This window comes from Lissotriton vulgaris, chromosome 9, assembly GCF_964263255.1.
Source record: "Lissotriton vulgaris chromosome 9, aLisVul1.2, whole genome shotgun sequence".
NCBI lineage: Eukaryota > Metazoa > Chordata > Amphibia > Caudata > Salamandridae > Lissotriton > Lissotriton vulgaris.
Genome location: NC_141697.1, coordinates 430,998,027 through 431,025,584, shown reverse-complemented (window position 1 = coordinate 431,025,584; position 27,558 = coordinate 430,998,027). Strand labels below are relative to the sequence as shown.

General features: G+C 50.8%; 1 protein-coding gene across 2 annotated transcripts in view; it reads right to left on the bottom strand.

Annotated features, from left to right (window-relative positions):
- The window catches only part of MARK3 (microtubule affinity regulating kinase 3), a 669,509-nt gene that overhangs the window by 287,215 nt on the left and 354,736 nt on the right, over positions 1 to 27,558 (bottom strand). For both annotated transcript variants that reach the window (XM_086937855.1, XM_086937856.1), the window contains exon 12: positions 1,204 to 1,357. In XM_086937855.1, coding sequence (XP_086793981.1) covers positions 1,204 to 1,357 — 154 coding nt within the window. The remainder of the gene's footprint in view (positions 1 to 1,203; positions 1,358 to 27,558) is intronic.

Here is a 27,558-nt window from a genome sequence, read left to right as displayed (position 1 = left end):
CAAACAAATAGGTCTGAGTTCAGTCTTTGAGTGCATGACATCATTTGCTGCCCGACTGTGTACAAGAAATGCTTAACACTACCCTCTGATAAAGCCTTACTGCTCACTCACACCACCACAAATAGTGAGTAAGGTGCTATCTACTTTTTCCTGTGCCTACCTTTGGGGTTCCACTGGACTCTGTGCATACAATACCTCATTTTGTTATAGTATATACAGAGCCAGATTCCTACACACACTCAATTCAGACTGTGCATAAGCCTGGGAAGCCTGTGGGATAACCTCGTTGCTAGACTTGTGGAGAGAAGGCACCCTACCAGCAACAAGGAGTTTGAGGGCTTCTGTCAGGAAGAGTAACCAAATGCACAGAACTCTGCCAAGGACCAGCGTACTGGAGAATCCAAATCTGTGCAAATCACAAGAGACCCATAATAAGGATAAAAGCCAACTGCAAAGCTGATCAGTCTTCTGCCTCATACCTCCTACCAAAGCAGAAGAGCTGGAGATTCGTTTTCCCACCAAGAGCAGACATAGTTTAAAGGCATAAGCATAATTTAGGGTACAAGTTAATGATACAATCTACAATTCAAAGAAGCAAAGAAGGGTTTTAAGGCTAAATCTGACGACAAAGTCAAACAATGCTGACTTGTTTGTACTGAAAAAAATGTAAATTGAAATGGCACATACCAAAACAGCTCTTTGAACTGTATTAATATGTGGGGCAGCATTCAAACAACTTTCCAGTCACAGTCATCTTCAAACTGATATAGAACACACCAGGGTCACAGCATTTTAATAAACTTGACTGTTTGAATGTTAGGTGGCTTGTACAAATTTCAAAGCAATGATGTTGGACACTAGAGATCAAAAAGTTCACGTTTAAACCATGCCAGTAGCAAGCAAACTTTAACATCCACTACCGATTGACGGATTGGTGAAAGTTATGGGTGCACTCAATTCAATTACCCATGGGAAAATCACCATTCATAGTTGACACCCATCAGAGAGACCAAGGGCTAGCCGAAAACAAGGACCCTTAAAGCAGACACTTGGAATACAGAGCTGAAAAAGAGGTTAAAATGCATTCTCCATGGCCACATTAATCCCACACCTCTTTTCACAACAGATACATGTTAATTCCTAAATACCAATATGGCAATGTAAACAAACATTTTTTGTTCTGTGCTTTGAACTGAAACTTACCGTGATCGCTGTATCTTCGCTGCTTTTGACTCGATGATATGCTCTTTGGACCTTTGTGATGGGGAGATTGTCCAGTGCTGTTGTTGAGGTCACTGCTTGGCCTAACTTTAGCAAGTGAAAGGTTGCTGCTAGAACTTGAATCGCTTGCATCAAGCTAAAAAAAAGAGGACCTAAATGTCAGCTCAAGGCTAAAGTATATATTTAATATACAGTGTAGTACTCAATATGGAAAACTACACTCTGGTACATGCAAGCAGAAAGGTATACTACACTTAAATACTCACATAAGGAAAGGATAATGACATCACCTTTTCAGTGAACCCATTAACTTATTATGTAGACTATTTCCCACTAGCAACCAGTGGTTGTCCCTGCAACAAACTGGTGGAACCAAGAAACTGCTTTAGCTATTGAGCATTGCATTCCTGTACGGTTTATGCATGTGTACATCACACATGGCTCACATTACCCTTATGAGTATGCACAAGCTTGAGGTCTGCCAGAACTTCCTGCTGAAACTTAGCATCACTTAACAAGAAATCATTAGATCATCATGCAAGACATACCCAAGCAGAACTTCTCCATCTCTGCTGACTTTAGGGTGAGCAGTATTGTTAATCTAACACCCTCTGCAGCCTTATCTACCAGAGCAATCACCTGAGTAACTCCTACCCCCACACAACTGGAGTCCATCCTTGCATATTGTCTTGGCCCCATTTTTTTTACCTACTTGTTTATTTACAACACAACACCTTTCCACATGCTATCCAATATTCCAATTAGAAGATTATCATTCACCACCAAAATCAATGTACCTCGACTGGCCACAACACCACCCTCAACAAGCTAGAACTGCATCACATCACATCTTTTATCTGGAACCTTGAAGCTCTCTGATCGTTAGCAACTACCAACGCTAATGGAGATACTCTTCATCCAATCATGATCACAAAGACATTGATCTTTGGACCAGAAACAACCCCATTCCGGGTGCTGATCACCATATCGACTTTGATCTCAAGTTTAAAATTGCATCTCTTGTTCACCAGCCTCCTAGCCAAACACACTGGCCAGACCATATAACATTTTTAACCTGGATCAGACCATTACGCTAGTACTGTGAGCTAATCAGCCACTCGATCCTCTGATAACAGGATCTGCAACAAAGTGCCAACGTCCTCAACAGAACTAAAACGTGGCAGGCAATATGAGCTGGCCAAAAAGGGAGTAGATAAAACAGGAGTCTGTGATCAATGTTTGTGCCATAAGACACATCCCAACATATGCTTGATCACAGATCTGGATCAAAATGACAACACATGGAAAAAGTAGGGCCCTGACTAAGAGCTCTGTAGACAACAGACTGCTAAGATTTGTGCAAACAACATAGGGTTGAAAGAAAAGGGGACTAAAGAAATGGGCTGTAGTAAAATGGGTTATTTGGGGTGGCCAAGTGTCCACCCCATAGGTTAAGGCCACCACCTGATAGATATTAAATTAAATCAACTTAAATAAAAATTAACTTAAATAACCCTGTACTCAATCCTTGATAACATGGCATGAAGCAGTCAGGTTTTATTCAAATGCAACGTGAAAAGCATTTATGCAGAGCACACAGTAAAAAAGATAATATCACACAAAACACAATAATATTTCACACTCAATGGTAAAATAAAGAGAACAATTAGCCCAAAATGACAAAAACACATTAGGGGGAATGGGAGATATGATTTTTTTTTTTAAAGATTTAATTGTTATGTTAAAAGATTTTTTTTTTTTTAGTTCAAATCTTTTTTATTGAGCAAAAACAAAAATGATAACGGCCACAAGGCATCAATAGAGTTACATTCGTATTGGAGTGACGCTGTGGTCAAGCATGGATCAGTGCATATAAAACAATACATACATACATACAGTAACGGAAAATAAAGCATAATGAAAACAAGAAGGTAACATCAGACCGGATCTGTAAATGAGATGAGATGAGATGAATGAACAAATAAATGGGTAACAAATAAATAAATGAACAAGGTAAACAATAAAATAAAGTATGCCATCATTGCATTCTTTACGGTTGTGCACAGTTCCGTAGAGCTCTCCATCCAAGTCTAGTCAGATAATACCAGGTATACTTTGTCATCCCTGCACATTGTGTCTAAGTCTGGTAAGCCCATATAGGCAGGATATAACCAGTACAATTCGTGCATCGGGCACCCCCACATTTACTAAGTGTTGATCTCATTGGTGGTGTATCATGGTGGATCGAAGGTAAAGGAGGCCTGGTCTAAAGAAGACCATAGTTTTTTGTTGGTAACCTGCCATGGTGATGAGTGAAGAGCGGGATTGTCAGTGCCCCTAATGCAGGATAGCCATTCCCTCCAGGCATTAAAAGAGACCTCAGATGCTGATTTCCAATTGCATAGGACTACCTTGCATGCTAGTGTTAGCAGGAGATCCAGGAGCTGACGGTCATGATCCCCCTTTAGTAGTGGGTCTAAAGCCCCCAAGATAATGTAGATGAATTCCCTTGCAGGGTGTATGTCGAACGTGTGCCCAATGTAGTCAAAGATTTTAGTCCAATATGTTTGGAGCATGGGGCAATTAAATAACATGTGTGGAAGGTCACCAATACCAGAGGAGCAGTTCCAGCAAGTCGGTGTGTCTCGTAGGCCAACCTTAAATAATCGTTGTGGGGTCCAGAAAGCCCTGTTAAGAATCATATATTTGGTCTGTGATAGTATCGGCGAGACCTTATGTGTGAGTGCTGATGCATGTATCCTGACCCAGTCTATGCTTATGCCAGTGTTGTTTGGTTCTGATTCCCATTTGGCTTCGTTACGCCTCATCGATTTGTTGGGTGTTGGTGCAAGAAGTTTATATATTTTTGAGACAAATGTTAAAAGATTTTTTACCGCGCACGGTCACTGATTGGTTTCATGGCGCTCAGAGACAAAGCAGGAGAGAAAGGCAGAGGGGTTTATTCGTGGGCTAGCTGGAAAAGATGGGTTTGAGGAGTTTACGAAAGCATATATAGTCTGGACACAGTCAAATAGTGGAGGGAAGGGAGTTCCAGGTAGAGGGGGCAAGGAAAGAAAAACAGGAGCCGCCATGTTTTTTCCGTTTAAACCTGGGAGTGGTTAAAAGGTTGTGAGCAGAGGATCGAAGATTCCTAGAGGGAATGTGACGCTTAAGGCTGAGTGAAGTGAAAGCTGGAACAAGACCAATGAGTGACTTGAAGACAGTACATCCCAGTTTGAAAATGCATCGTGAGGCTACCGGGAGCCAGTACAGTCTCTTCAGCAGGGGCGAGACATGTTGGTGCTTAGGCTGTTGAAAGACTAGTCTGGCCGCCTGATTTTGTACCAGCTGGAGCCGATGAAGATGGTAGGCAGGGATCCCGACATATAGGGAGTTGGCATAGTCGATACGAGAGTTGACAAGGGCCATGGTCACAAGTATAAGAGCCTCTATGGTGAGGAACCTTCGAATTTTACCAATTCTGCGCAGATGGTAGAAGCATGCGGAAGTGACGGCGTTGATTTGAGGTCTCATAGACAGGTCATTAGAGATAATCACGCCGAGGCTCCTCACGGTATCGACGGGACAGGGTGGGGGCCGAGAGATTGGGGCCAGAAACTGGAATCCCAAGGGTTGGAGGACCCTCCTGTCAATACCAGCTCCGTCTTGCTGGGATTGAGCTTCAGCTGGCTACAGTTCATCCACTCAGAGATGGTAAGCATAGTGGACTGAAAGTTGGTACGAGAGGCAGAAGAGGAGTCGATGGGGAAGATTAGCTGTAAGTCATCCGCATAGTTGAAGATGGTTACTGGAGTGTGACGGAGGGAAGCTAGAAGACGTTGCATATAAAGATTGAACAGAAGGGGCAAAAGAGCAGAACCCTGAGGGACACCACAGGAAAGTGAAGAGTAGGGAGCAGAGAAGGTGGACAGATGAACCGATTGAGAGCGTTGGTGTAAGAAGGAGCTGATCCAAGTTAAGGCCAAGCCCTGGATGCCTGCATTTCTGACACGGTCGATCAGGATAACGTGATCGACCGTGTCAAAAGCTGCCGACAGATCTAATAAGACAAGGGCCTGGGTGAGGTTCCTATCAGCACCTTGTTTCAGCGCATCCATCACAGCCACGATGACAGCTTAGGTAAAGAGTGGGCCGGTCTAAGCCCGGCCTGTTGGTCATCGAGAAAGGAGGATTTTTCAATGAATGCGCTGAGGCATCGGGTGACATAAGTCTCCAAAACTTTCCCCAAATAGGGGAGGAGGGAGATAGGCCGATAGTTGCTCAAAACAGATGGATCAGCACCGGGCTTTTTAAGTATGGGCACAACGACAGCTTGTTTGAAAGCATCGGGGACAGAGCCTGTAGCAAGTGAGTCATTGAGGAGAGCCAGGGGGGGACCTGGACAGGCCAAAAAGGCAGCTTTTAGAATTTGAGGGGGGCAGCAGTCATTAGGGGAGCCAGAGCTGACCGCGTGTAATAAGGAAGTGAATTCAGTCTGGGAGATGGGGGGGGAATTCAGACAGACAACAAGGATTCATGGGAGGTAAGGAACAGGCGCTGGAAGAAGGGGAAGGAATATTGTTTTTGATGTTAGAGATTTTCTCAATAAAGAATGAATTGAGTGAATTGCAAAGCACTTGTGAAGGTTGAGGTTGCGCAGTGATACGGTCAGGCAGAGAGAGTTCTCCTACGATTGAAAAGATGTCCTTGGTTTTGGAAGCAGAACTGAGAATTTTCTGGGAGAAATAAGAGGTTTTAGCCGAAAGGATGGATTTTTTATACAGTTTTAGTAGGTCAATGTAGGTGAATTTTAGTAGGGGATCGTAGTTGCGCCTCCATCGACGCTCAGCTTGTCTAAGAGCTCATTTGTTCTGTTTGAGTTGGTCGGTATACCAACGCTGCGCGTCGTGCGGGCGTTTGGTTTTAATGACTTTCATCGGGGCGACCACGTCACTTGCCTGTGTCAGCCATTTATCAAGAACGGCTGTTTGGGTGCTTATTGGAGGAGGATCACTGGGGATAGTATTAAGCAAAATAGAATGAAACTGAGAAATATCAGCTCGCTTCCAATTGCGTGCCATGAAATTAGCAATGGGAGGGGGTGGATGGGTAAAGAAAGATTCAGTGAAAAAGAAATAAAAAGGTGGTCTGACCAACTACAAGGATAGACTAAGGACGGAGAGATGTCAAGATTAGCCGTCCATACGTGGTCGAGAATGTGTCCTTTAATATGGGTAGCAACTGAGATGTGCTGTTTGCAGTTCAAGCCATATAACATAATTGAAAATTGTTTTAAATAGAACAAAGATCCAGTGATAGTTTATGGAAGTGGTAGAACCCGGACCTAGGCGAGATTTAATGCAATTGAGCACTAGTCAGATTCGCCAGACAAAATCCACTTAGTGTAAGTCTAGAAGTCTGGGAGAGTGAAGTTGGCTCTTTATATAATATACTAAAAAGAGGTATATTGTGTAGAGAGTTCAGGTACCCTTTGTGGTTGGACAGGGGCTTGCTTTAATAATCCCAAGGCGCTCTTTTTGCGGAAGTGTGGTCGACCAGTCTTAGGCTTGTCAAGGAGGTGTGTTAGACATTTGTTGCATACACACAGTCAATAAATGATACACACACAAACAGACACTGAATATGGAAATCCATGGCAATTTAGAAAAATGACATGCATTTTTATATAATATTAGACACCAAGTACTCAGTTATCGAGTAAGTGTGAGAAAATAGGGTTCCGTTGCAGCAGATATGCCCCTACAGTATTAGGGTCTATTACTTATAATTGTAAGTGCCAAGGAAGCCATAGAGAGTACATGGGCTGAGAACTTGACAAATCGAGATACACAGCACCATAATGGCTTCACTGAGCCCAGGAGTGTTTGGTAACAAACAGCTCCTTGTAATAAATCCACACTGATGCCAGTGTGAGATTTATTAAAACATGTACTCAGAAGTCACCACAGAGGTTCCCCCTTAAAACCTACTAACTATGGTGTGATCTCCAACTGGCTGAAGGAAGCCCGCCACCATCAGACAGGTTTCTGGACCCCTGGTTAGTGAACTCCTGCTCTCTGGGATTAGAAACAATGCAGAGGTATTGCTCTTCCCTGATAGGCCAGTGCTCAAAGAGGGTAGTTTCAAAGGCATGTCGCCTTTGTAATGCGACCCCAAGCCTCTGCTGCTAACAGATGGCAGGCACTGCTTTACACCCCCCCCACTCCCCTTGGGCAGGAAAAACGTCAGGAAAACTCAGAAGAATAGGAGGTGTGCCCACTGACGACAACTCCACCCCTAAAATGGGGAGGCGAGGTGAAGCACATCTTTCAGACCCCCCCATCTTGAAGATGGAGAGACCCCTCCAATTAGGGCTAGGTCTATGCCGCCTCCCACAGGAGGGTGGCATAAAAGAGGGTGTAGTCACCCCAGGTGAGGTGCCCATTGGCCCTACCTACTACTCCCCTAAAGTGCTTCCTAAAAGTAGTATTTAGGTGGCTCCCCAGAACTAGAAACTAGATCTACAACGGCCTAAGAAGCAAGAAGACAGCCCTGCAGAGAAGACTGAAGATGATGACTAACTTGGTCCCTGGCCCTACCGGCCTGTCTCCAGCTTCTGCGAACCTGCAACTTGTCTTGCAGCCAGCAACCTCTGAAAACCCTAGGAGGACTGCATCTTCAAAAAAATAATCCAATAAACCGTGAACAGGGGACCTGTCCAGAAGAAACAGACTCCAAGGGCTCCGGATCCAGCTGGAACCACAATCATTGACCACTTTCACCAACCGTCTATTGCCCGGGTATAAGTGGCTCACCGGTGCAGTGAAGTCTCCCTAGCGATCCGGACCTCGTGTCCAACTTTGCCTGACCGCTCAGGATCTCCATGACGGTGCTTGCAGTTTGAATCTAGAGGCTCCCCCCAACTGCGACCGGCAAGAAGTCTACGACGTTGAAAGGTACCCCTGCATGCGAAGCCCAGAGGCCTAGGTGAGCTGGACAGAGGATGCCCCTAAGACCCCCTACATTTCTACTTACCTCTGATGTAATTGGTCTACCTCCTGAAAACCTCCGGTGCCACGCCTGAAACCAGTTTGTCCAAAGAATCTCCATAGAAAAGCATTGAGCACAAGACACTGATTTTGCACCGTCGCCCCTGAGCCGCTAGTGGTGTATGTTTGGTGCTGCTTTGAGGACCCAATGTGCTGGTGCCAACTCCCCAAAGCTTGGACCCTGCAACCGATCTACTTACCTGCAAGCAGTGTGGCTCCAGACACCCCCAGACTCAATTGAAAAGCATTGGGCCGAACTTCAATTTTGACCTCTGCACCCGGCCACCCCTGTGCCACTGGTAGTGCAGTTTTGGTACTCATATGACCCATGCCGACTTATGGGTCAGAAGACTGGATTTGTAAGCGCAATACTTACCTGTTTAACCGCAATATTGTATTCCCTATAGGATAACATTGAACTGGGCTGAAAAGTGTAGATCTTTCAAAACGAAAAGTATATTTAAAAGAACAGACGTACCTTATTGTGAAGATCTTGGTCTTAAAATAAAATACAAACTAAGTAGAATTATATAAAATTGGTCTGAAACTTCTCCGTGAGTTGTGCGTTCATTATTGATCAAGGTTGTGCAATAAATGCCTTACACTCCTCTGTGTTAGGCCTAAAGCTGTTCGCCCACACTACCACTAATAGAGCACTTTGGGTTTTACATTGAGCCCAGTACACTTTTGGGGAACCCCTGGACTCTGTGCACGGTATTACCACCTAGTGGCAATATCATATACAGAGGCAGCTTCCTACAGTAAGTACTTTTTTTAAAATGGCAGACTTGAAGAAAACAGTTCAATTAAACTTGTAGTCGCTTTTTTTTATTTTTATTGAGATTTACTGATGTCATACAAAAAGAGTAGATACAATTTCATTATTCCATAATCCTTTAAACAATACAGAGAGAGCAGATGACAGATTCCTAACAGTTGGTTACCGAATATATAAATAACATATAGCCACAAAGATTGTAAAAAGCCAGACTGTTAAAATTTTGCAACAATTCATTTGACAATACATATTCTTGATAGAGTAAACATTTGATTACAATCTAAAACTTCTCCGTTTGGCAAGTGGAGCACAAATATTTCTGCCTAGTTCCCTGGAGATTTTACCCTTTAGCTTGAAAAAACAGGACTATGTTATGCATTCCAAGCAACCTTGCCATCCACATTTGAAAGGGGGGGGGGGGGGGGGGGGCGGTGGAGGGGAGGGGGGGGGGGCGTTGGGGGGGTGGTATACTTCCAACCTGCTGAGACAAGAATGCGAAGGACCGCCACAGACATGAAAACCAGAGCCTCTGCATCACTACCTATGTTCAGTTTACTATATGTGCCTAGAAGCATCAGGGTAGGGGATAGAATGATTCTACAATCTAGCAGCCCCTCCAAAAAGTTGGTGATTTCCCTACGTATTAAAGTTAACTTATCACAATGGTGGAACATGTGGAGTAGATATGCGGGACCCGCATCACACCTAAGGCATTTATCATTGTCCCTCATACCCCAGGCGGACAGCTTCGCCGGGGTATTATATAAATGAAACAGCGTTTTGTAGTGCTGTGCCCGCAGATTCGAAGATCGAAATAGTCTCTTGTTTAATATAAGGGCTAGATCTAGGTCAACATCTGGGTCTCCTAGCTTCCCTGCAAGTGCCGATTCAGTTTTCTCCAAATCGTCTTGCAAACCGAGCATTAGCTGGCTATACACTATTTTAATTTTATTACCCCCCTTTCTTAGGTAGTCAATCATGGGGATCCAGGTTGTTATAGAAATCCTGGGTCTAAAGGCCGTCAATGTTCAAACTAGCTGCCCATACAGGAACCAATAATTGGGTGGAATCCCATGCTTACGCTGTATCTCTTCAAACCTAAGGATGTCATCCCCCTCCATGATGTTCCCTATGGTCCTTATTCCATGTTCTCTCCAGAACATGCAGTTCCTGTCTGTACCTAGGTGGGGAAAAAGGTTAGTGTTCCAGAGGTGGAGGTGCGCATTAATTTCTGGTATATCCAGCCGCTTTTGAGTAGCTTTTCAAGTCCCCCACACCCAGTCCAAGATCTTGTACCGGGCCTTCTTATAAAATCTGTGATCTACTTCACGCAGCAGTAGATCAATAGCCTTCTTCCCCAATAATAGCTCAAAAATAGATGGAGGTTTCTGCCTATCTCCCGGGACAGCTGCGGGACTAGGGTCCGATTGAAAAAGCACAGTCATTTGTGCCAAGAGACATGTCCAGTGATATAAACGGAGGTTTGGCAAGGCCAAGCCCCCCCTTTCATATGGGTGCGACATAAGATTCATGGAACGCCTAGTCTTCCCATACTGCCAGATAAACCTATTAAATATTGATTCCAGATTTTTCATTAATTTGTCCTCAAGCATTAATAGGATGGCCCGAAACAGATATAAATCTTTCGGGAACATCGTCATTTTGAGGACATTTACCCTCCCTATCAAAGAGAGGTGCAGGACATCTAATCTTTTCAATTCGGCTTCAATCGAGCCCATAAGGGGAAGGTAGTTATCTGTGATGATCCTATCCACTGAGGCATTAATTCTTACCCCTAGATAAACTGCTGAGTCTACATATATACTGTCTGCCTTTCTGATGTTTTTGGTGCAGATTATCGGAGTCTTTCCCTCATTTAGCAGATATCCTGAATTACTTCCAAAATCCCTAGACAACTCAGTCAGAATGGGCATCGCCTGCTGTGGATCGATAGTAAGAACCGCCAGATCGTCGGCGTATGCTAACAGTTTGTTTGAATACCCATTAAGCGTCACTGGATTGATCTGGGGGCACCCCAGGATTTTTTGGATCAGGGGGTCTATACAAAACGCGAAGAGGATCGGAGAACAGGGGCATCCCTGTCGCGTCCCCCTTTTGATTACTATAGTCTCCGAGCTCTCTCCCATTACTAACACCAGGGCTATCGGATCTTTATACATCGCTCTTAGAGCTCTGATGACCTTGGGTCCGAATCCCCTACCTACAAGGATGCCCCACAGGTAATCCCAGACCACGCGGTCAAAAGCTTTCTCCGCGTCGAGGAGGATCATGGCCATATCTCCCCCCGCGGCAGCATGGGCATCGAATAAAGTAATAGCTCGACGAGTGTGGTCCGTAGTGCCTCGCCCAGGCACAAACCCATATTGCCACGGAGAGACGAGACCGCCAATGATCCTGCCCCAATCTTTTGGCCCAGATTTTAGAATACAGTTTTGTATCCGCATTAATGAGAGATGTTGGGCGATATGAGCCCAGGTTCTCCTTAGGTTTGCCCTTCTTGTGTAAGATAATAATGTTAGTTTCTTTCCAGGAATCGGGTATATCCCCTGAATACAATATACCATTGAAGAGATCCAGCAGTATTGGAGCGATCTCAGAATCAATGCTTTTATAGACTTCCAGGGGGATTCCGTCTGGGCCTGCTGCCTTACCGACTGCTAGCTCCCGTAAGGCACCTATAATCTCACTAATGGTCAGGTCCCTATCCAGCTCTTCTCTAGATTGTTCGTCCAATCTTGGACCTTTATCCCCACTCTCCTCACTCTGCTGACTCTGACGACTCTCTTCATCATACAGTTTTTGATAAAAGTTTTTAAAGACCTGTACAATTTCCTTAGACTCTGTATGGTCTTTACCATCCTCCTGTATGCAGGATATTACATTTTTAGTTCTGTCCTGTCTAATCCGGAGCGCCAAAGCCCTGCCTGCCTGCTCTCCTGTTTCATATTGTATGGCCCTGGAAGACTGGTATTCTCCTATCGCCTTCTGTGTGACCATTTTTTGGAGCTCTGCTTTAATAATCGTCAGATTCCTTTGGCTCTCCGCCCCATCTATACCCCGTCCGATATCCCTTATATGTAATTCTTCAGCCTTCGCTAGTTCCCCCATAAGTCTGTCTAACTCTCCCCTATCCTCCTTCCTTAGTCTCACCGAGCAGCTTATGGTTTCCCCCCCTTAGAGCCGCCTTAAAGGATTCCCAAATAACATTCCTGGATGTACTGTATCGGTTTGCATCAAAGAATTCCCCTGTCCACTTTTTGAGGTGTTCCACAAATCTTTGATCAGTTAATAACCTCCTTTCGAAGGTCCAGCTGGTATGTTTTTTCTCTATTTTTTCTATTCTACAAGATAAAATCAGCGGATTATGATCCGAAATTACTCGTGGGATTTTCTTGATACAAACTTTATTCAGTTCTGACGTTGTGATGAAAAAGTAGTCTAATTCAGAGTACTTTTGGAAAGGGTTCGAGAAATAGGTGAACCCAGGGTTCTGTGGCTCCTTCTCCCCCCATACATCCTTTAACCCATGTGAGCTCATTAGGGCAGTCAATGCACGAAACACCCTTGGTTTCCGTCCTGAGTACGTATATAGATTATGCCAGTCAGTGGATAGATGTAGATCACCACTGACTATCATGGGAATGGGCCAGCCAGCTAATTCTCCTTCCAGGAAATCAAAAACATCAGGATCATCACAGTTTGGCCAATATATTGAGCAGATAGTATACCCCATACAAAGATCTGCTATTACACATCTGCCAAGACTGTCAGTTTTGACCCGCTTTGCCCCCGTAATGCAAATGCTACTTACCAGTATGCATCTGTTCTTGGCATGTAGGGCTGCTGACATTCATATCTGTGCATAGATCGCCACCTAGTGTTGGGTCCGGATGATTGCACATTGTTGTCCTGGAAGAGTCTTCGAAGTATCACGAGATAGGTGGCTCCTCCCCTGGACTACAGTGCGCATGGGCATCGCCTCCATCCCCAGATTGTTTTTAGCCATTGGCAGAGATGGAGTGAAGAATGTGAGTGATGACCATGCTATGAGCATATGTGTTTGTATGAATAAATACTGCAGCTGCTACAGGCGCCGGGGAGGAGGGTGGGCGATATGAATGTCAGCAGCCCTACATGCCAAGAACAGATGCATACTGGTAAGTAGCATTTGCAGTTCGAGGCATGTGGGCTGCTGAATTCATATCTGTGCATAGAATACATAGCAGTCCCTCCATTAACGGCGGCCGCCCGTGCCAGCTGCAGCAGTCTGAAAAAGCGTTTTTAGAACAGCCTGACCAACAGCTGCCTGCTGTTTGGAATGCACGTCTACACAGTAGTGCTTTGTGAAAGTATGTGTGGTAGACCATGTGGCTGCTCTACAGATATCTTCTAAGGGAATGTTACCTAGGAAAGCCATAGAGGCCCCTAACTTCCTAGTGGAGTGGGCCCTCGGTGGGATAGTGAGAGTGCGCTTAGCTTTAGCGTAGCAGATCTGAATGCACTTTACTATCCATCTAGCAATCCCCGCCTTGGAGATAGCGTTTCCCTTGTGTTGTGTGGCAAAAGCAACAAAAAGCTGTTTGGTTTTGCGGAATTCTTTAGTCCTGTCCACATAGTACATTAAGGCCCGTTTCACATCAAGGGTGTGGAGCATGCGCTCCGCCAGCGTCTCTGGGTTTTGGAAAAACACCGGCAATTCAATTGTTTGATTCATGTGGAATTGTGATACCACTTTGGGTAGGAATTTAGGGTTAGTGCGGAGCACCACCCTGTTAGCATGTACTTGGAAGAGAGGTTCTTGGATGGTGAGCGCCTGCAGCTCGCTAACCCTCCGTAGCGATGTAATTGCTACTAAGAACGCAACCTTCCAAGTCAGAAACTGAAGCTCACAAGAGTGCAGTGGCTCAAAGGGAGGACCCATCAGCCTCGTAAGAACCACATTGAGGTTCCATTCTGGAGCTGGTGGGGTCCTTGGTGGAATGACCCTTTTGAGTCCTTCCAGAAAGGCCTTGATAGCAGGTACCTTAAAGAGTGACAGGTGCTGCCTATTCTGGAGGTATGCTGCCATAGCAGACAGGTGAATGCGGATGGAAGAGTACGCTAGATTGCATCGATACAGGTGAAAAAGGTAACAGATGATGTTTTGAATGGAAGCATCTAGCGGGTCAATATCGTTGTTAGCACAGTAGATGACAAACCTCTTCCATTTAGCCGCATAACAAGCTCTAGTAGTGGGCTTCCTTGCCTCCCGAATGATGTCCATGCAATCGGGAGGAAGATTGAGGTAGCCAAACTCTAGGACTTCAGGAGCCAGATCGCCAGGTTGAGCTGTTGCGGATCTGGGTGCTGAATGTCGCCATGGCTCTGCGTCAGAAGGCTGGGAGTGAGATGAAGCCTTTGATGCGGTACCACGGAGAGTTCGAGAAACGTGGTGTACCATGGTTGGCGAGCCCACGTTGGAGCAACCAGGATGAGAGTCATCGAGTGCTGCCTGAGCTTGCGTGCCACCAGCGGTATCAGAGGTGCTGGGGGAAAAGCGTACGCAAATCTGCCTGACCAGTTCATCCACATCGCATTGCCCTGTGATTGCGGGTGTGGGAACCTGGCGGCGAAGCTTTGGCATTTTGCGTTCTCCTTTGTGGCGAATAGGTCTATCTCTGGATGACCCCACCTTTGGAAGTACGGTTGGAGTACTGATGGATGTATCTCCCACTCGTGCATCTGATGGCTGTGCCTGCTGAGCAGGTCCGCCATTTGATTGTCTTTGCCCGGGAGATGCTCTGCCATGAGGAAGATGTTCCTCTGAATGGCCCACTTCCACATGCTCTGAGCCAGATGAGACAGCTGTGGAGAGTGTGTGCCTCCCTGTTTCAGAATGTAGTACATGGCTGTCATGTTGTCCGTCCGGATCAGCACGACTTTGTTGCACAGATGTACTTTGAACGCCTTTAAGGCCATGAAGATTGCCATCAGTTCCAACACATTGATGTGCATCTTCCGTTGCTGTAGTGTCCATAGTCCCTGCACCGTGTAGTGGAGTACATGCGCTCCCCATCCCTGGAGAGAGGCGTCCGTTGTCAGGATAATCTGTGGGACAGGCTCTTGGAATGGTCGGCCCTTGCAAAGGTTTAGTGGATTCCACCAATGCAGAGAGTTGTACGCCCGACCGCTCACCAACACTAGGTCTGTCAGTTGCCCATGAGCCTGAGTCCACTGACGTGCCAGGCACTCCTGAAGCGGACGCATATGTAGTCTCGCGTGCGGGACAATGGAGATGCAGGAGGCCATCATGCCTATCAACTGCATGAACACCCTCGCTGGAAGCGAGTGTTGGGGTCTGAATCGTTGGATCAGCGCCTGGATACTGGCGATTCTCACTGAATTTGGCTGCGCAGTGGCTGCCAGAGTGTCGATTGTCGCGCCCAGATACTGTCGCACGTGGGCGGGCTGGAGATGGGACTTTGGGTAGTTCAGAGAGAATCCCAGATCGTGCAGGAGATGAATGGTGCGTGACACGTGGTCGACGCACTGCTGTTCTGTCCTTGCTTGAATGAGCCAGTCGTCCAGGTAGGGAAAGACGTGGACGTGCTGGCGACGGAGATGCGCCGCCACGGTCGCCAGGCATTTTGTAAATACCCTTGGTGCTGTGGTGACCCCGAACGGCAGAACCTTGAACTGGTAATGCTGGTTTAAGATTGTGAATCTGAGATACTTCCTGTGTGAAGGATGCAGGGGGATATGAAAATATGCATCCTTCAGATCCAGCGTAGCCAGGAAGTCCCCCTGTTGAAGCAGGGGAAGCACCTGCTGCAACGTGAGCATATGGAAGTGCTCCGAGAGGATGTACCAGTTCAGGGGCCTGAGGTCCAGGATCGGTCTGAGGGATCCGTCCTTTTTGGGGATGAGAAAATAGAGGGAGTAAACCCCTGTACCCTGTTCTTGCAATGGAACGAGCTCTATCGCCCCTTTTTGCAGCATGAGTAGAGCTTCTTGCTGCAACAAGGTCAAGTGCTCGCTGGACATAGGACGGTTTCTTGGCGGTATGTCCGGTGGAATGGACGTAAGCTCTAGACAGTACCCGTACTGGATAAGAGACCTCACCCACCTGTCTGTGGTGATGGACTCCCACGCCGGCAGGAACTGCTGGAGTCTCCCCCCGACTGGTGTTGTGTGGTCGGGGGGCAGTGACAAGACGTCACTGCTTGTTGGTGGTGGTGGACCTGGAGCCATTGTTTCCACGTCCCCTGCCCTTGACATTATTGCCTCTGTAACCACCTCTGCCCTTGTTGTTAAACGAGGCTTGGGTGTTACCCTTGTAATATTGTGTGGATTGGGATGCCTGTCCTCTTGAGGTGCCTTTTGAATTTGAGCGGCGAAAGGAGCCACCCCGAAACTGCTGACTTTGTAAAGCCCCCATTGACTTGGCAGTTTCCTGGTCTTTTTTCATTTTTTCCAGGGAGGCATCCACTTCAGGGCCAAACAGATGGTCAGGATTAACTGTTTGGTTTAGTATAGTGGTCTGGATGTCGGGTTTGAACCCCGAAATCCTAAGCCAGGCATGGCGTCTAAGCAACACGCTTGTATTGATAGCCCTGGAGGCCGTGTCTGCCACATCCAGTGCACATTTGATGGATGCGTTAGTAATGAGTTTACCCTCCTGAATAAGCATCTCCCCTGCCTCCTTGTATTGGTCAGGTAGGTGTTGTAGGATGGCCTCAAGTGTGTCATAATGTGCCCTATCATAACGTGCGAGCAGGGCTTGGGTGTTAGAAATCTTCCAGATGTTAGCTGCCTGTGCAGCGATCCTTTTGCCTGAGGCTTCAAAGATTTTCGACTCTTTATCTGGGGGAGGAGCGTCACCAGTTGTTTGAGAGTTTGCCCTCTTCCGAGCGTTGGAAACGACCAAGGAGTCCAATGGCAAGTGTCCCTTGATATACGTTGGATCTGTGGGTGCTGCCCGATATTTCCTGTCGATCCGAGGGTTGACCACACGCGCCCGTGTGGGTTCCCTGAAGACGTCTGCGGCATGCTTGAGCACCCCCTTAAGCATCGGCAGCGTTTTGACCGACTTTTCAGCCACCGAGAAGGTGTCGAACAAGAAGTCCACATCCACGGGGTCGGAGTGTAGTTAGACGTCGTGGTTGGCCGCAGCTCTCTCTATCAGTGCATTGAAGGCCGCCGAGTCTTCTGTAGGGGAGGTCTTGGTGGCGAAAAGCTGAGTGTCCTGACCCGACTGCGGGTCCTCGTTGTCGGGCCCGGTGGTCCAGGGCACAGGCTCCTCCTCCGGATCCGAGTACGCCGGATAGGTGTACTCGGCATCCTCCTCGTCGGCATCGACTGCGACTGAATGCGCCGGCGAGTGCCCCAGGGCCTGGGGGGACACAGGTTCCACCATAGCCGAAGATCCCGCAGAGTCCTTTTTGTTTTTAAGAGGGATCTTAAAGGGTTCCAACGCCGGCTCCGTCGTGATCTTCCTCTTGAGGAGCGACAGTTTTCCGGTGTTGGCGTCGATGAACACCGCACGACGTTCCTCGACCGCAAGTGATTGGAGTCGAGGCTTTGGCACCGGTGAGGCAGCTTTGGGTGTCAATGGTTCCTTAGCGGGTCCGCCCGGCTTCGGCGCGAAGGCCTTCGGCGCCGACTTGGGCGGGAGAGTGAAACGGATAGGCTTGTGGCCCGCGGTAGTCTGAGGCGCCACAGTGTCCTGAGCGGGAACCACCCCGGCTTTTCGAATCCGCTGCAAGGATTCCGCCACCTTCTTTGTGAAGGCTGGAGAGGGCTGGACTGGCTCGAGCGAATCCTCATCCTCGAGATCCACAACGACAGAGGGCACTTTCTTCGGTGCCGGCGGCCCATGCCCATCGGCGTCGTCGCCCTGACGTTTCTTCGGAGCCGTCTTCGGGTCCACGACCCCTTTCGGCGCCGATGCAGCCGCATCTGAGATCTTCGCCTTCGGCGCCGACCCGGATGCTTTCGGGTCGGCCATTTTGGCGCGACGCTTCTGGTCGGCCATCTTGGATGCCTTTGTATTTGACGCCTCCAGAACCTTCATCACCTGCGCCACTTTCGGTTTCGGTTTCGGATCCGATGGCGCGTGACCAGTTGGCTTCACTTTCGGTTTTATCAACTGAAGTGATGGTTCCGAAATGTCCGTGACCGGGCCCGGAGGCGGGGACGTAGGACTTATAGTGAGATCTTGGGTAAGGCCCGAAGGCGATCCCTCGACCTGGGCCGTTTGAAGGGGTATAACCCCTGAGTCTGGTTGGGGATGCTCCTCCTCTGAGCTATCCCCCATCGTGGCACAAGCCTGATCGTCGTCCCCTACCTCGTCGGAGACTTCGTCAAAGTCCTCCTCACCCGCGTCGTAGGTCTCCTCATCGTACACGGGACCGGAGTCCGAGTCTTGCGCGTCGTCTTCTACCTCGACAGATTCCTGGAAAATGTCTTCCGGAGAGGGCGCCGCAGCCGATAGTTGAGCCTGGAGTCGATTGGCCCGGCGAATTTTCAATGTCTTCTTGCTCCGGAATTTCGAACACGCCATGCAGGTGTCCTCGCGGTGATCCGGCGACAAGCAGGTATTGCACACAGGGTGCACGTCGAGGTGCGAATATTTTGAGTGGCACAGCGGACACTTTTTAAATGGAGTCCGCTCCATGGCTAGAGGTGTAATGTAGGCCCGTCCGCGCCGAAGGCACGTGGAAGGGCAGCAAGAAATCGGAGCTGAGAGTCAGAAAGAAAACCCGCACGCAACTATACCGACGCCCAGCCTAAAGACCTTTTGGTCTCGAATAGAAAAGAACAACTATCGGTTCCGACAGAGGGAACCGAAACACATCCGAACCCAATGGCGGAAAAAAACAATCTGGGGATGGAGGCGATGCCCATGCGCACTGTAGTCCAGGGGAGGAGCCACCTATCTCGTGATACTTCGAAGACTCTTCCAGGACAACAATGTGCAATCATCCGGACCCAACACTAGGTGGCGATCTATGCACAGATATGAATTCAGCAGCCCACATGCCTCGAACAGATGATCTAGCTAAAATTGCGACCCCCCTAGTTGTTGACGTCTGAGATGTACATGCTATCAGCTCAAAACCTCTTAAATATAGCAGTTTCCGTTTTGCCCAGGGCAGGTGGGTCTCTTGGAGACAAAGTACGTCAATCCCATTGTATTTAACAAAGTGATCCAATCTTTGGCGTTTTTTCTAATCATTCAACCCACTCACATTGACTGTGCATATTCTAATGTTCAACATTGTGGTGATTTGTCGGCCCTTACCCCTTTCTGACATATTTGTCTCAGTATCTTCAATATCATCATTACAGCGCTGCTCGTGCCACTCTTAAGGCAAGAAGGTTCTCTACAACACCAGTTTATCTCATTTTTCTTTCCCCCCCCTACACCCAGTCCCCCTTCCCACTCCCCCCTAACCCCCCTCCCCCCTTGCCCTCCCTCAGCTCCCGCTGCTGTACCCCACCCTATCCCCCCATACCCCACCCTGCACCCTCCCTGGTGAGGCGCTCAGACCTAGTCTGTGCATGTGATGGATCACAGCGGACGCAATGAGGAATAATAAGAACAATCATTTGCAATGCAATAGGTCTCGCATTAGGAAAGTTTGAGCTATTGGTATTGTAAATGAATTTTTTTTTATTTGTGTGTTGGTTTTGTAAATACTGAAATTATTGGCTTTGTCATTCACAATGCCAATAGTTTTAACTTTCGCAAATGTGACACCTGTAGCATTTGTAATGCAATAGGTGTTGCATTTATGTGACTTCGATGTATTGATATTACAAACAATGGCTTTTAATTTGTAATAATTAATACTTAAATAAAAGTTATTATAATTTATAATGGCAATAGCTTAACGTTTTGTAATTAATTTTTGTGAAGATTATCTTCAGTGTATTTTATTGTGACGAAAATCAAGGAACAGAAGTGAACTATTAACATCTTTTTGTGGCATTTGTAATAAAGCTTGAAACATTGAAAGAACATATTTGAAACAGTTGTTGAATGGTTGCACAGATTGATGCAGTGGTGGCGACGAGTGATGCAGTGGTGGCGCATAGTGATGCAGTGGTGGCGCATAGTGATGCAGTGGTGGCGCATAGTGATGCAGTGGTGGCGCATAGTGATGCAGTGGTGGCGCATAGTGATGCAGTGGTGGCGCATAGTGATGCAGTGGTGGCGCATAGTGATGCAGTGGTGGCGCATAGTGATGCAGTGGTGGCGCATAGTGATGCAGTGGTGGCGCATAGTGATGCAGTGGTGGCGCATAGTGATGCAGTGGTGGCGCATAGTGATGCAGTGGTACCCCCGAGTGATGCAGTGGTACCCCCGAGTGATGCAGTGGTACCCCCGAGTGATGCAGTGGTACCCCCGAGTGATGCTGTGGTACCCCCGAGTGATGCAGTGGTACCCCCGAGTGATGCTGTGGTACCCCCGAGTGATGCTGTGGTACCCCCGAGTGATGCTGTGGTACCCCCGAGTGATGCTGTGGTACCCCCGAGTGATGCTGTGGTACCCCCAAGTGATGCTGTGGTACCCCCGAGTGATGCTGTGGTACCCCCGAGTGATGCTGTGGTACCCCCGAGTGATGCTGTGGTACCCCCGAGTGATGCTGTGGTGATAAGATCGGTAGAGTGAGGGCGGTAGAGTGAGGGCGGTAGAGTGAGGGCGGTAGAGTGAGGGCGGTAGAGTGAGGGCGGTAGAGTGAGGGCGGTAGAGTGAGGGCGGTAGAGTGGTGAGGGTGTGTGAGAGGGTGAGGGTGTGTGAGAGGGTGAGGGTGTGTGAGAGGGTGAGAGGGTGAGGGTGTGTGAGGGTGAGGGGTTGTGATGGTGAGGGTGTGTGAGGGTGAGGGTGTGTGAGGGTGAAGTTGTGTGAGAGGGTGAGGGTGTGTGAGAGGGTGAAGTTGTGTGAGAGGGTGAAGTTGTGTGAGAGTGTGAAGTTGTGTGAGAGGGTGAGGTTGTGTGAGAGGGTGAGGTTGTGTGAGAGGGTGAGGTTGTGTGAGAGGGTGAGGTTGTGTGAGAGGGTGAGGTTGTGTGAGAGGGTGAGGGTGTGTGAGAGGGTGAGGGTGTGTGAGGGTGAGGGTGTGTGAGGGTGAGGGTGTGTGAGAGGGTGAGGGTGTGTGAGAGGGTGAGGGTGTGTGAGAGGGTGAGGGTGTGTGAGAGGGTGAGGGTGTGTGAGAGGGTGAGGGTGTGTGAGAGGGTGAGGGTGTGTGAGAGGGCGAGGGTGTGTGAGAGGGTGAGGGTGTGTGAGAGGGTGAGGGTGTGTGAGAGGGTGAGGGTGTGTGAGAGGTGAGGGTGTGTGAGAGGTGAGGGTGTGTGAGAGGGTGAGGGTGTGTGAGAGGTGAGGGTGTGTGAGAGGTGAGGGTGTGTGAGAGGTGAGGGTGTGAGAGGGTGAGGGTGTGTGAGGGTGAGATTGTGAGGGTGTGTAAGGGTGAGGGTGTGTAAGGGTGAGGGTGTGTAAGGGTGAGGGTGTGTAAGGGTGAGGGTGTGTAAGGGTGAGGGTGTGTAAGGGTGAGGGTGTGTAAGGGTGAGGGTGTGTAAGGGTGAGGGGGTGTATGAAGGTGAGGGTGTATGAGGGGGAGGGGGTGTATGAGGGGGAGGGGGTGTATGAGGGGGAGGGGGTGTATGAGGGGGAGGGGGTGTATGAGGGGGAGGGGGTGTATGAGGGTGAGGGGGTGTATGAGGGTGAGGGGGTGGGTGAGGGGGTGAATGAGGGTGGGGGGGGTGTATGAGGGTGGGGGGGGTGTATGAGGGTGGGGGGTGTGAGGGTGGGGGGTGTGAGGGTGGGGGGTGTGAGGGTGGGGGGTGTGAGGGTGGGGGGTGTGTGAGGGGATGTGGAGGTGAGGGGTGAGAGGGTGTGTGAGGGTGAAAGGGTGGGTGAGGGTGAGAGGGTGGGTGAAGGTGAGAGGGTGGGTGAAGGTGAGAGGGTGGGTGAAGGTGAGAGGGTGGGTGAAGGTGAGAGGGTGGGTGAAGGTGAGAGGGTGGGTGAGGGTTAGAGGGTGGATGAGGGGCTGAGGGGGTGTGAGGGTGAGGGGTGTGAGGGTGAGGGGTGTGAGGGTGAGGGGGTGTGAGGGTGAGGGGGTGTGAGGGTGAGGGGGTGTGAGGGTGAGGGGGTGTGAGGGTGAAGGGGTGTGAGGGTGAAGGGGTGTGAGGGTGGGGTTGTGAGGGATGGTGTGAGGGATGGTGAGGGGATGAGAGGGTGAGGGTGTGTGAGAATGAGGGCGTGTAAGGGTTAGGGTGTGTAAGGGTGAGGGTGTGTAAGGGTGAGGGGTGGGTGAGGGGTGTATGAGGGTGAGGGGGTGTATGAGGGTGAGGGGGTGTATGAGGGTGAGGGGGTGTATGAGGGTGAGGGGGTGTATGAGGGTGAGGGGGTGTATGAGGGTGGGGGGTGTATGAGGGTGGGGGGTGTATGACGGTGGGGGTGTGTGTGAGGGGATGTGGAGGTGAGGGGTGGGAGGATGTGTGAGGGTGAGAGGGTGTGTGAGGGTGAAAGGGTGGGTGAGGGTTAAAGGGCGGGTGAAGGTGAGAGGGTGGATGAGGGGCTGAGGGGGTGTGAGGGTGAGGGGTGTGAGGGTGAGGGGTGTGAGGGTGAAGGGGTGTGAGGGTGGGGTTGTGAGGGATGGTGTGAGGGATGGTGAGGGGATGTGAGGGTGAGGGGGTGTGAGGGTGAAGGGTGTGTGAGGGTGAAGGGTGTTTGAGGGTAAGGGTGTGTGAGGGGATGTGAGGGTGTGGGGATGTGAGGGTGTGGGGATGTGAGGGTGAGGGGATGTGAGGGTGAGGGGATGTGAGGGTGAGGGGATGTGAGGGTGAGGGGATGTGAGGGTGAGGGGATGTGAGGGTGGGGGGGGCGAGGGGATGTGAGGGTGAGGGGATGTGAGGGTGAGGGGATGTGAGGGTGAGGGGATGTGAGGGTGAGGGGATGTGAGGGTGAGGGGATGTGAGGGTGAGGGGATGTGAGGGTGAGGGGATGTGAGGGTGAGGGGGTTTGAGGGTGAGGGGGTGTGAGGGTGAGGGGGGGTGAGGGGGTGTGGTGGGTGAGAGGGTGGGTGAGGGTGAGAGGGCGGGTGAGGGTGAGAGGGCAAGTGAGGGTGAGAGGGCAAGTGAGGGTGAGAGGGCAAGTGAGGGTGAGAGGGCAAGTGAGGGTGAGAGGGCAAGTGAGGGTGAGAGGGCAAGTGAGGGTGAGAGGGCAAGTGAGGGTGAGAGGGCAAGTGAGGGTGAGAGGGCAAGTGAGGGTGAGAGGGCAAGTGAGGGTGAGAGGGCAAGTGAGGGTGAGAGGGCAAGTTAGGGTGAGAGGGCAAGTTAGGGTGACAGGGTAAGTGAGGGTGAGAGGGGGTGAGAGGGCGGGTGAGGGTGAGAGGGCGGGTGAGGGTGAGAGGGCGGGTGAGGGTGAGAGGGCGGGTGAGGGTGAGAGGGCGGGTGAGGGTGAGAGGGCGGGTGAGGGTGAGAGGGCGGGTGAGGGTGAGAGGGCGGGTGAGGGTGAGAGGGTGGGTGAGGGTGAGAGGGTGGGTGAGGGTGAGAGGGCGGGTGAGGGTGGGTGAGGGCGGGTGAGGGGGCGGGTGAGTGGGTGTGTGAGGGTGAGTGGGTCGGGGTGAGGGGGAGGGTGAGGGTGAGGGGGTGTGTGAGGGTGAGGGTGAGGGTGAGGGGGTGTGTGAGGGTGTGAAGGTGAGAGGGCATGTGAGGGTGTGAAGGTGAGGGTGTGAAGGTGGGAGGGTGTGTGAGGGGGAGGGGAAGAGTGTGGGTAAGGGTGAGAGGGTGGGTAGGGTAAGAGGGTGGGTAGGGTAAGAGGGTGGGTAGGGTAAGAGGGTGGGTAGGGTAAGAGGGTGGGTAGGGTAAGAGGGTGGGTAGGGTAAGAGGGTGGGTGGGTGAGGGGATGTGAGGGTGAGGGGATGTGAGGGTGAGGGGATGTGAGGGTGGGGGGGGCGAGGGGATGTGAGGGTGAGGGGATGTGAGGGTGAGGGGATGTGAGGGTGAGGGGATGTGAGGGTGAGGGGATGTGAGGGTGAGGGGATGTGAGGGTGAGGGGATGTGAGGGTGAGGGGATGTGAGGGTGAGGGGGTTTGAGGGTGAGGGGGTGTGAGGGTGAGGGGGGGTGAGGGGGTGTGGTGGGTGAGAGGGTGGGTGAGGGTGAGAGGGTGGGTGAGGGTGAGAGGGCAAGTGAGGGTGAGAGGGCAAGTGAGGGTGAGAGGGCAAGTGAGGGTGAGAGGGCAAGTGAGGGTGAGAGGGCAAGTGAGGGTGAGAGGGCAAGTGAGGGTGAGAGGGCAAGTGAGGGTGAGAGGGCAAGTGAGGGTGAGAGGGCAAGTGAGGGTGAGAGGGCAAGTGAGGGTGAGAGGGCAAGTGAGGGTGAGAGGGCAAGTTAGGGTGAGAGGGCAAGTTAGGGTGACAGGGTAAGTGAGGGTGAGAGGGGGTGAGAGGGCGGGTGAGGGTGAGAGGGCGGGTGAGGGTGAGAGGGCGGGTGAGGGTGAGAGGGCGGGTGAGGGTGAGAGGGCGGGTGAGGGTGAGAGGGCGGGTGAGGGTGAGAGGGCGGGTGAGGGTGAGAGGGCGGGTGAGGGTGAGAGGGTGGGTGAGGGTGAGAGGGTGGGTGAGGGTGAGAGGGCGGGTGAGGGTGGGTGAGGGCGGGTGAGGGGGCGGGTGAGTGGGTGTGTGAGGGTGAGTGGGTCGGGGTGAGGGGGAGGGTGAGGGTGAGGGGGTGTGTGAGGGTGAGGGTGAGGGTGAGGGGGTGTGTGAGGGTGTGAAGGTGAGAGGGCATGTGAGGGTGTGAAGGTGAGGGTGTGAAGGTGGGAGGGTGTGTGAGGGGGAGGGGAAGAGTGTGGGTAAGGGTGAGAGGGTGGGTAGGGTAAGAGGGTGGGTAGGGTAAGAGGGTGGGTAGGGTAAGAGGGTGGGTAGGGTAAGAGGGTGGGTAGGGTAAGAGGGTGGGTAGGGTAAGAGGGTGGGTGGGTGAGGGGATGTGAGGGTGATAGGGTGTGTGTGGGTGAGAGGGTAAGTGAGGGTGAGAGGGTAAGTGAGGGTGAGAGGGTAAGTGAGGGTGAGAGGGCAAGTGAGGGTGAGAGGGCAAGTGAGGGTGAGAGGGCAAGTGAGGGTGAGAGGGCAAGTGAGGGTGAGAGGGCAAGTGAGGGTGAGAGGGCAAGTGAGGGTGAGAGGGCAAGTGAGGGTGAGAGGGCAAGTGAGGGTGAGAGGGCAAGTGAGGGTGAGAGGGCAAGTGAGGGTGAGAGGGCAAGTGAGGGTGAGAGGGCAAGTGAGGGTGAGAGGGCAAGTGAGGGTGAGAGGGTAAGTGAGGGTGAGGGGGTGTGAGGGTGGGTGAGGGTGAGAGGCCGGGTGAGGGTGAGAGGGCGGGTGAGGGTGAGAGGGCGGGTGAGGGTGAGAGGGCGGGTGAGGGTGAGAGGGCGGGTGAGGGTGAGAGGGCAGGTGAGGGTGGGTGAGGGTGGGTGAGGGTGGGTGAGGGGGTGGGTGAGGGGGTGGGTGAGGGGGTGGGTGAGTGGGTGTGTGAGGGTGAGGGGGTCGGTGTGAGGGTGAGGGGGTGTGTGAGGGTGAGGGGGTGTGTGAGGGGGTGTGTGAGTGTGAGGGGGTGTGTGAGGGTGAGGGGGTGTGTGAGGGTGTGTGTGAGGGTGAGGGGGTGTGTGAGGGTGTGAAGGTGAGAGGGTGTGTGAGGGTGTGAAGGTGAGGGTGTGAAGGTGAGGGTGTGAAGGTGGGAGGGTGTGTGAGGGGGAGGGGAAGAGTGTGGGTAAGGGTGAGAGGGTGGGTAGGGTAAGAGGGTGGGTAGGGTAAGAGGGTGGGTAGGGTAAGAGGGTGGGTGGGTAGGGTAAGAGGGTGGGTGAGGGGATGTGAGGGTGATAGGGTGTGTGTGGGTGAGAGGGTAAGTGAGGGTGAGAGGGTAAGTGAGGGTGAGAGGGTGTGTGTGGGTGAGAGGGTGTGTGTGGGTGAGAGGGTAAGTGAGGGTGAGAGGGCAAGTGAGGGTGAGAGGGCAAGTGAGGGTGAGAGGGCAAGTGAGGGTGAGAGGGCAAGTGAGGGTGAGAGGGCAAGTGAGGGTGAGAGGGCAAGTGAGGGTGAGAGGGCAAGTGAGGGTGAGAGGGCAAGTGAGGGTGAGAGGGTAAGTGAGGGTGAGGGGGTGTGAGGGTGAGGGTGGGTGAGGGTCAGGGTGTGTGTGAGGGTAAGGGGCTGTGGGGGGGTGAGGGTGTGTGTGAGGGTGTGAAGGTGAGAGGGTGTGTGAGGTTGAGAGGGTGTGTGAGGTTGAGAGGGTGTGTGAGGTTGAGAGGGTGTGTGAGGTTGAGAGGGTGTGTGAGGTTGAGAGGGTGCGTGAGGGGGTGAGGGAGGGGATGGGAGGGTGAGGGGATGTGAGGGTGAGGGGTGTGAGGGTGAGGGTGTTTCAGAACTCAAACTCATTAACTTGGAGCCAGCGACATTTTGCAACACATGCCATGCAAAGTATGGGCAGACTCACCGCGAAGACGGAAGCTCCGGACTGCTTGCCGATGACTGGCTGTTGTGTGATTTTACAGCCCCAGCTGGTGGTTTTGGTTTCATTTTTGCTTTTTTTCAGCTGCTCACAGGGTGCGTGGCTCTTCCTGTATCTGTGATCATGAAAAACAAGCCCACTCGTTGCTGGGGTAACCCTCAGAGCTGGTGCCAATCCCGGAGCGGCTTGGTGGTGATGTCAATGGACTCTGGTCCCAGTGACGAATATGCTACTTACCAGTATGCATCTGTTCTTGACATGTAGGGCTGCTGACATTCATATCTGTGCATAGATCGCCGCCTAGTGTTGGGTCCGGATGATTGCACATTGTTGTCCTGGAAGAGTCTTCGAAGTATCACGAGATAGGTGGCTCCTCCCCTGGATTACAGTGCGCATGGTAATCAACTCCATCCCCAGATTGTTTTTAGCCATTGTGGCCAAGATGGAGTGAAACTCAGTGAATGATGACCATGCTATGAGTATATGCGAATACTGCAGCTGCTACAGGCGCCGGGGAGGAGGGCGGGCGATATGAATGTCAGCAGCCCTACATGCCAGGAACAGATGCCTACTGGTAAGTAGCATATTCGGTTCGAGGCATGTGGGCTGCTGAATTCATATCTGTGCATTAGAATACATAGCAGTCCCTCCATTAGCGGCGGCCGCCCGTGCCAGGTGCAGCAGTTTGGAAAAGTGTTTTGAGAACAGCCTGCCCTACAGCTGCCTGCTGTTTGGAGTGCACATCAACACAGTAATGCTTAGTAAATGTGTGTGTGGTAGACCATGTGGCTGCTCTACATATGTCTTCCAAAGGAATGTTTCTAGGGAATGCCATAGAGGCCCCCAACTTTCTGGTGGAGTGGGCTCTTGGCGGAATGGTAAGCGTGCGTTTTGCTTTAATATAGCAGATCTGGATACATTTAACGATCCACCTAGCAATACCAGCCTTGGAAATAGGGTTAGCTTTGTGGTGTGGTGCAAAGGCGACAAAGAGTTGCTTAGTTTTCCTAAAATCCTTGGTC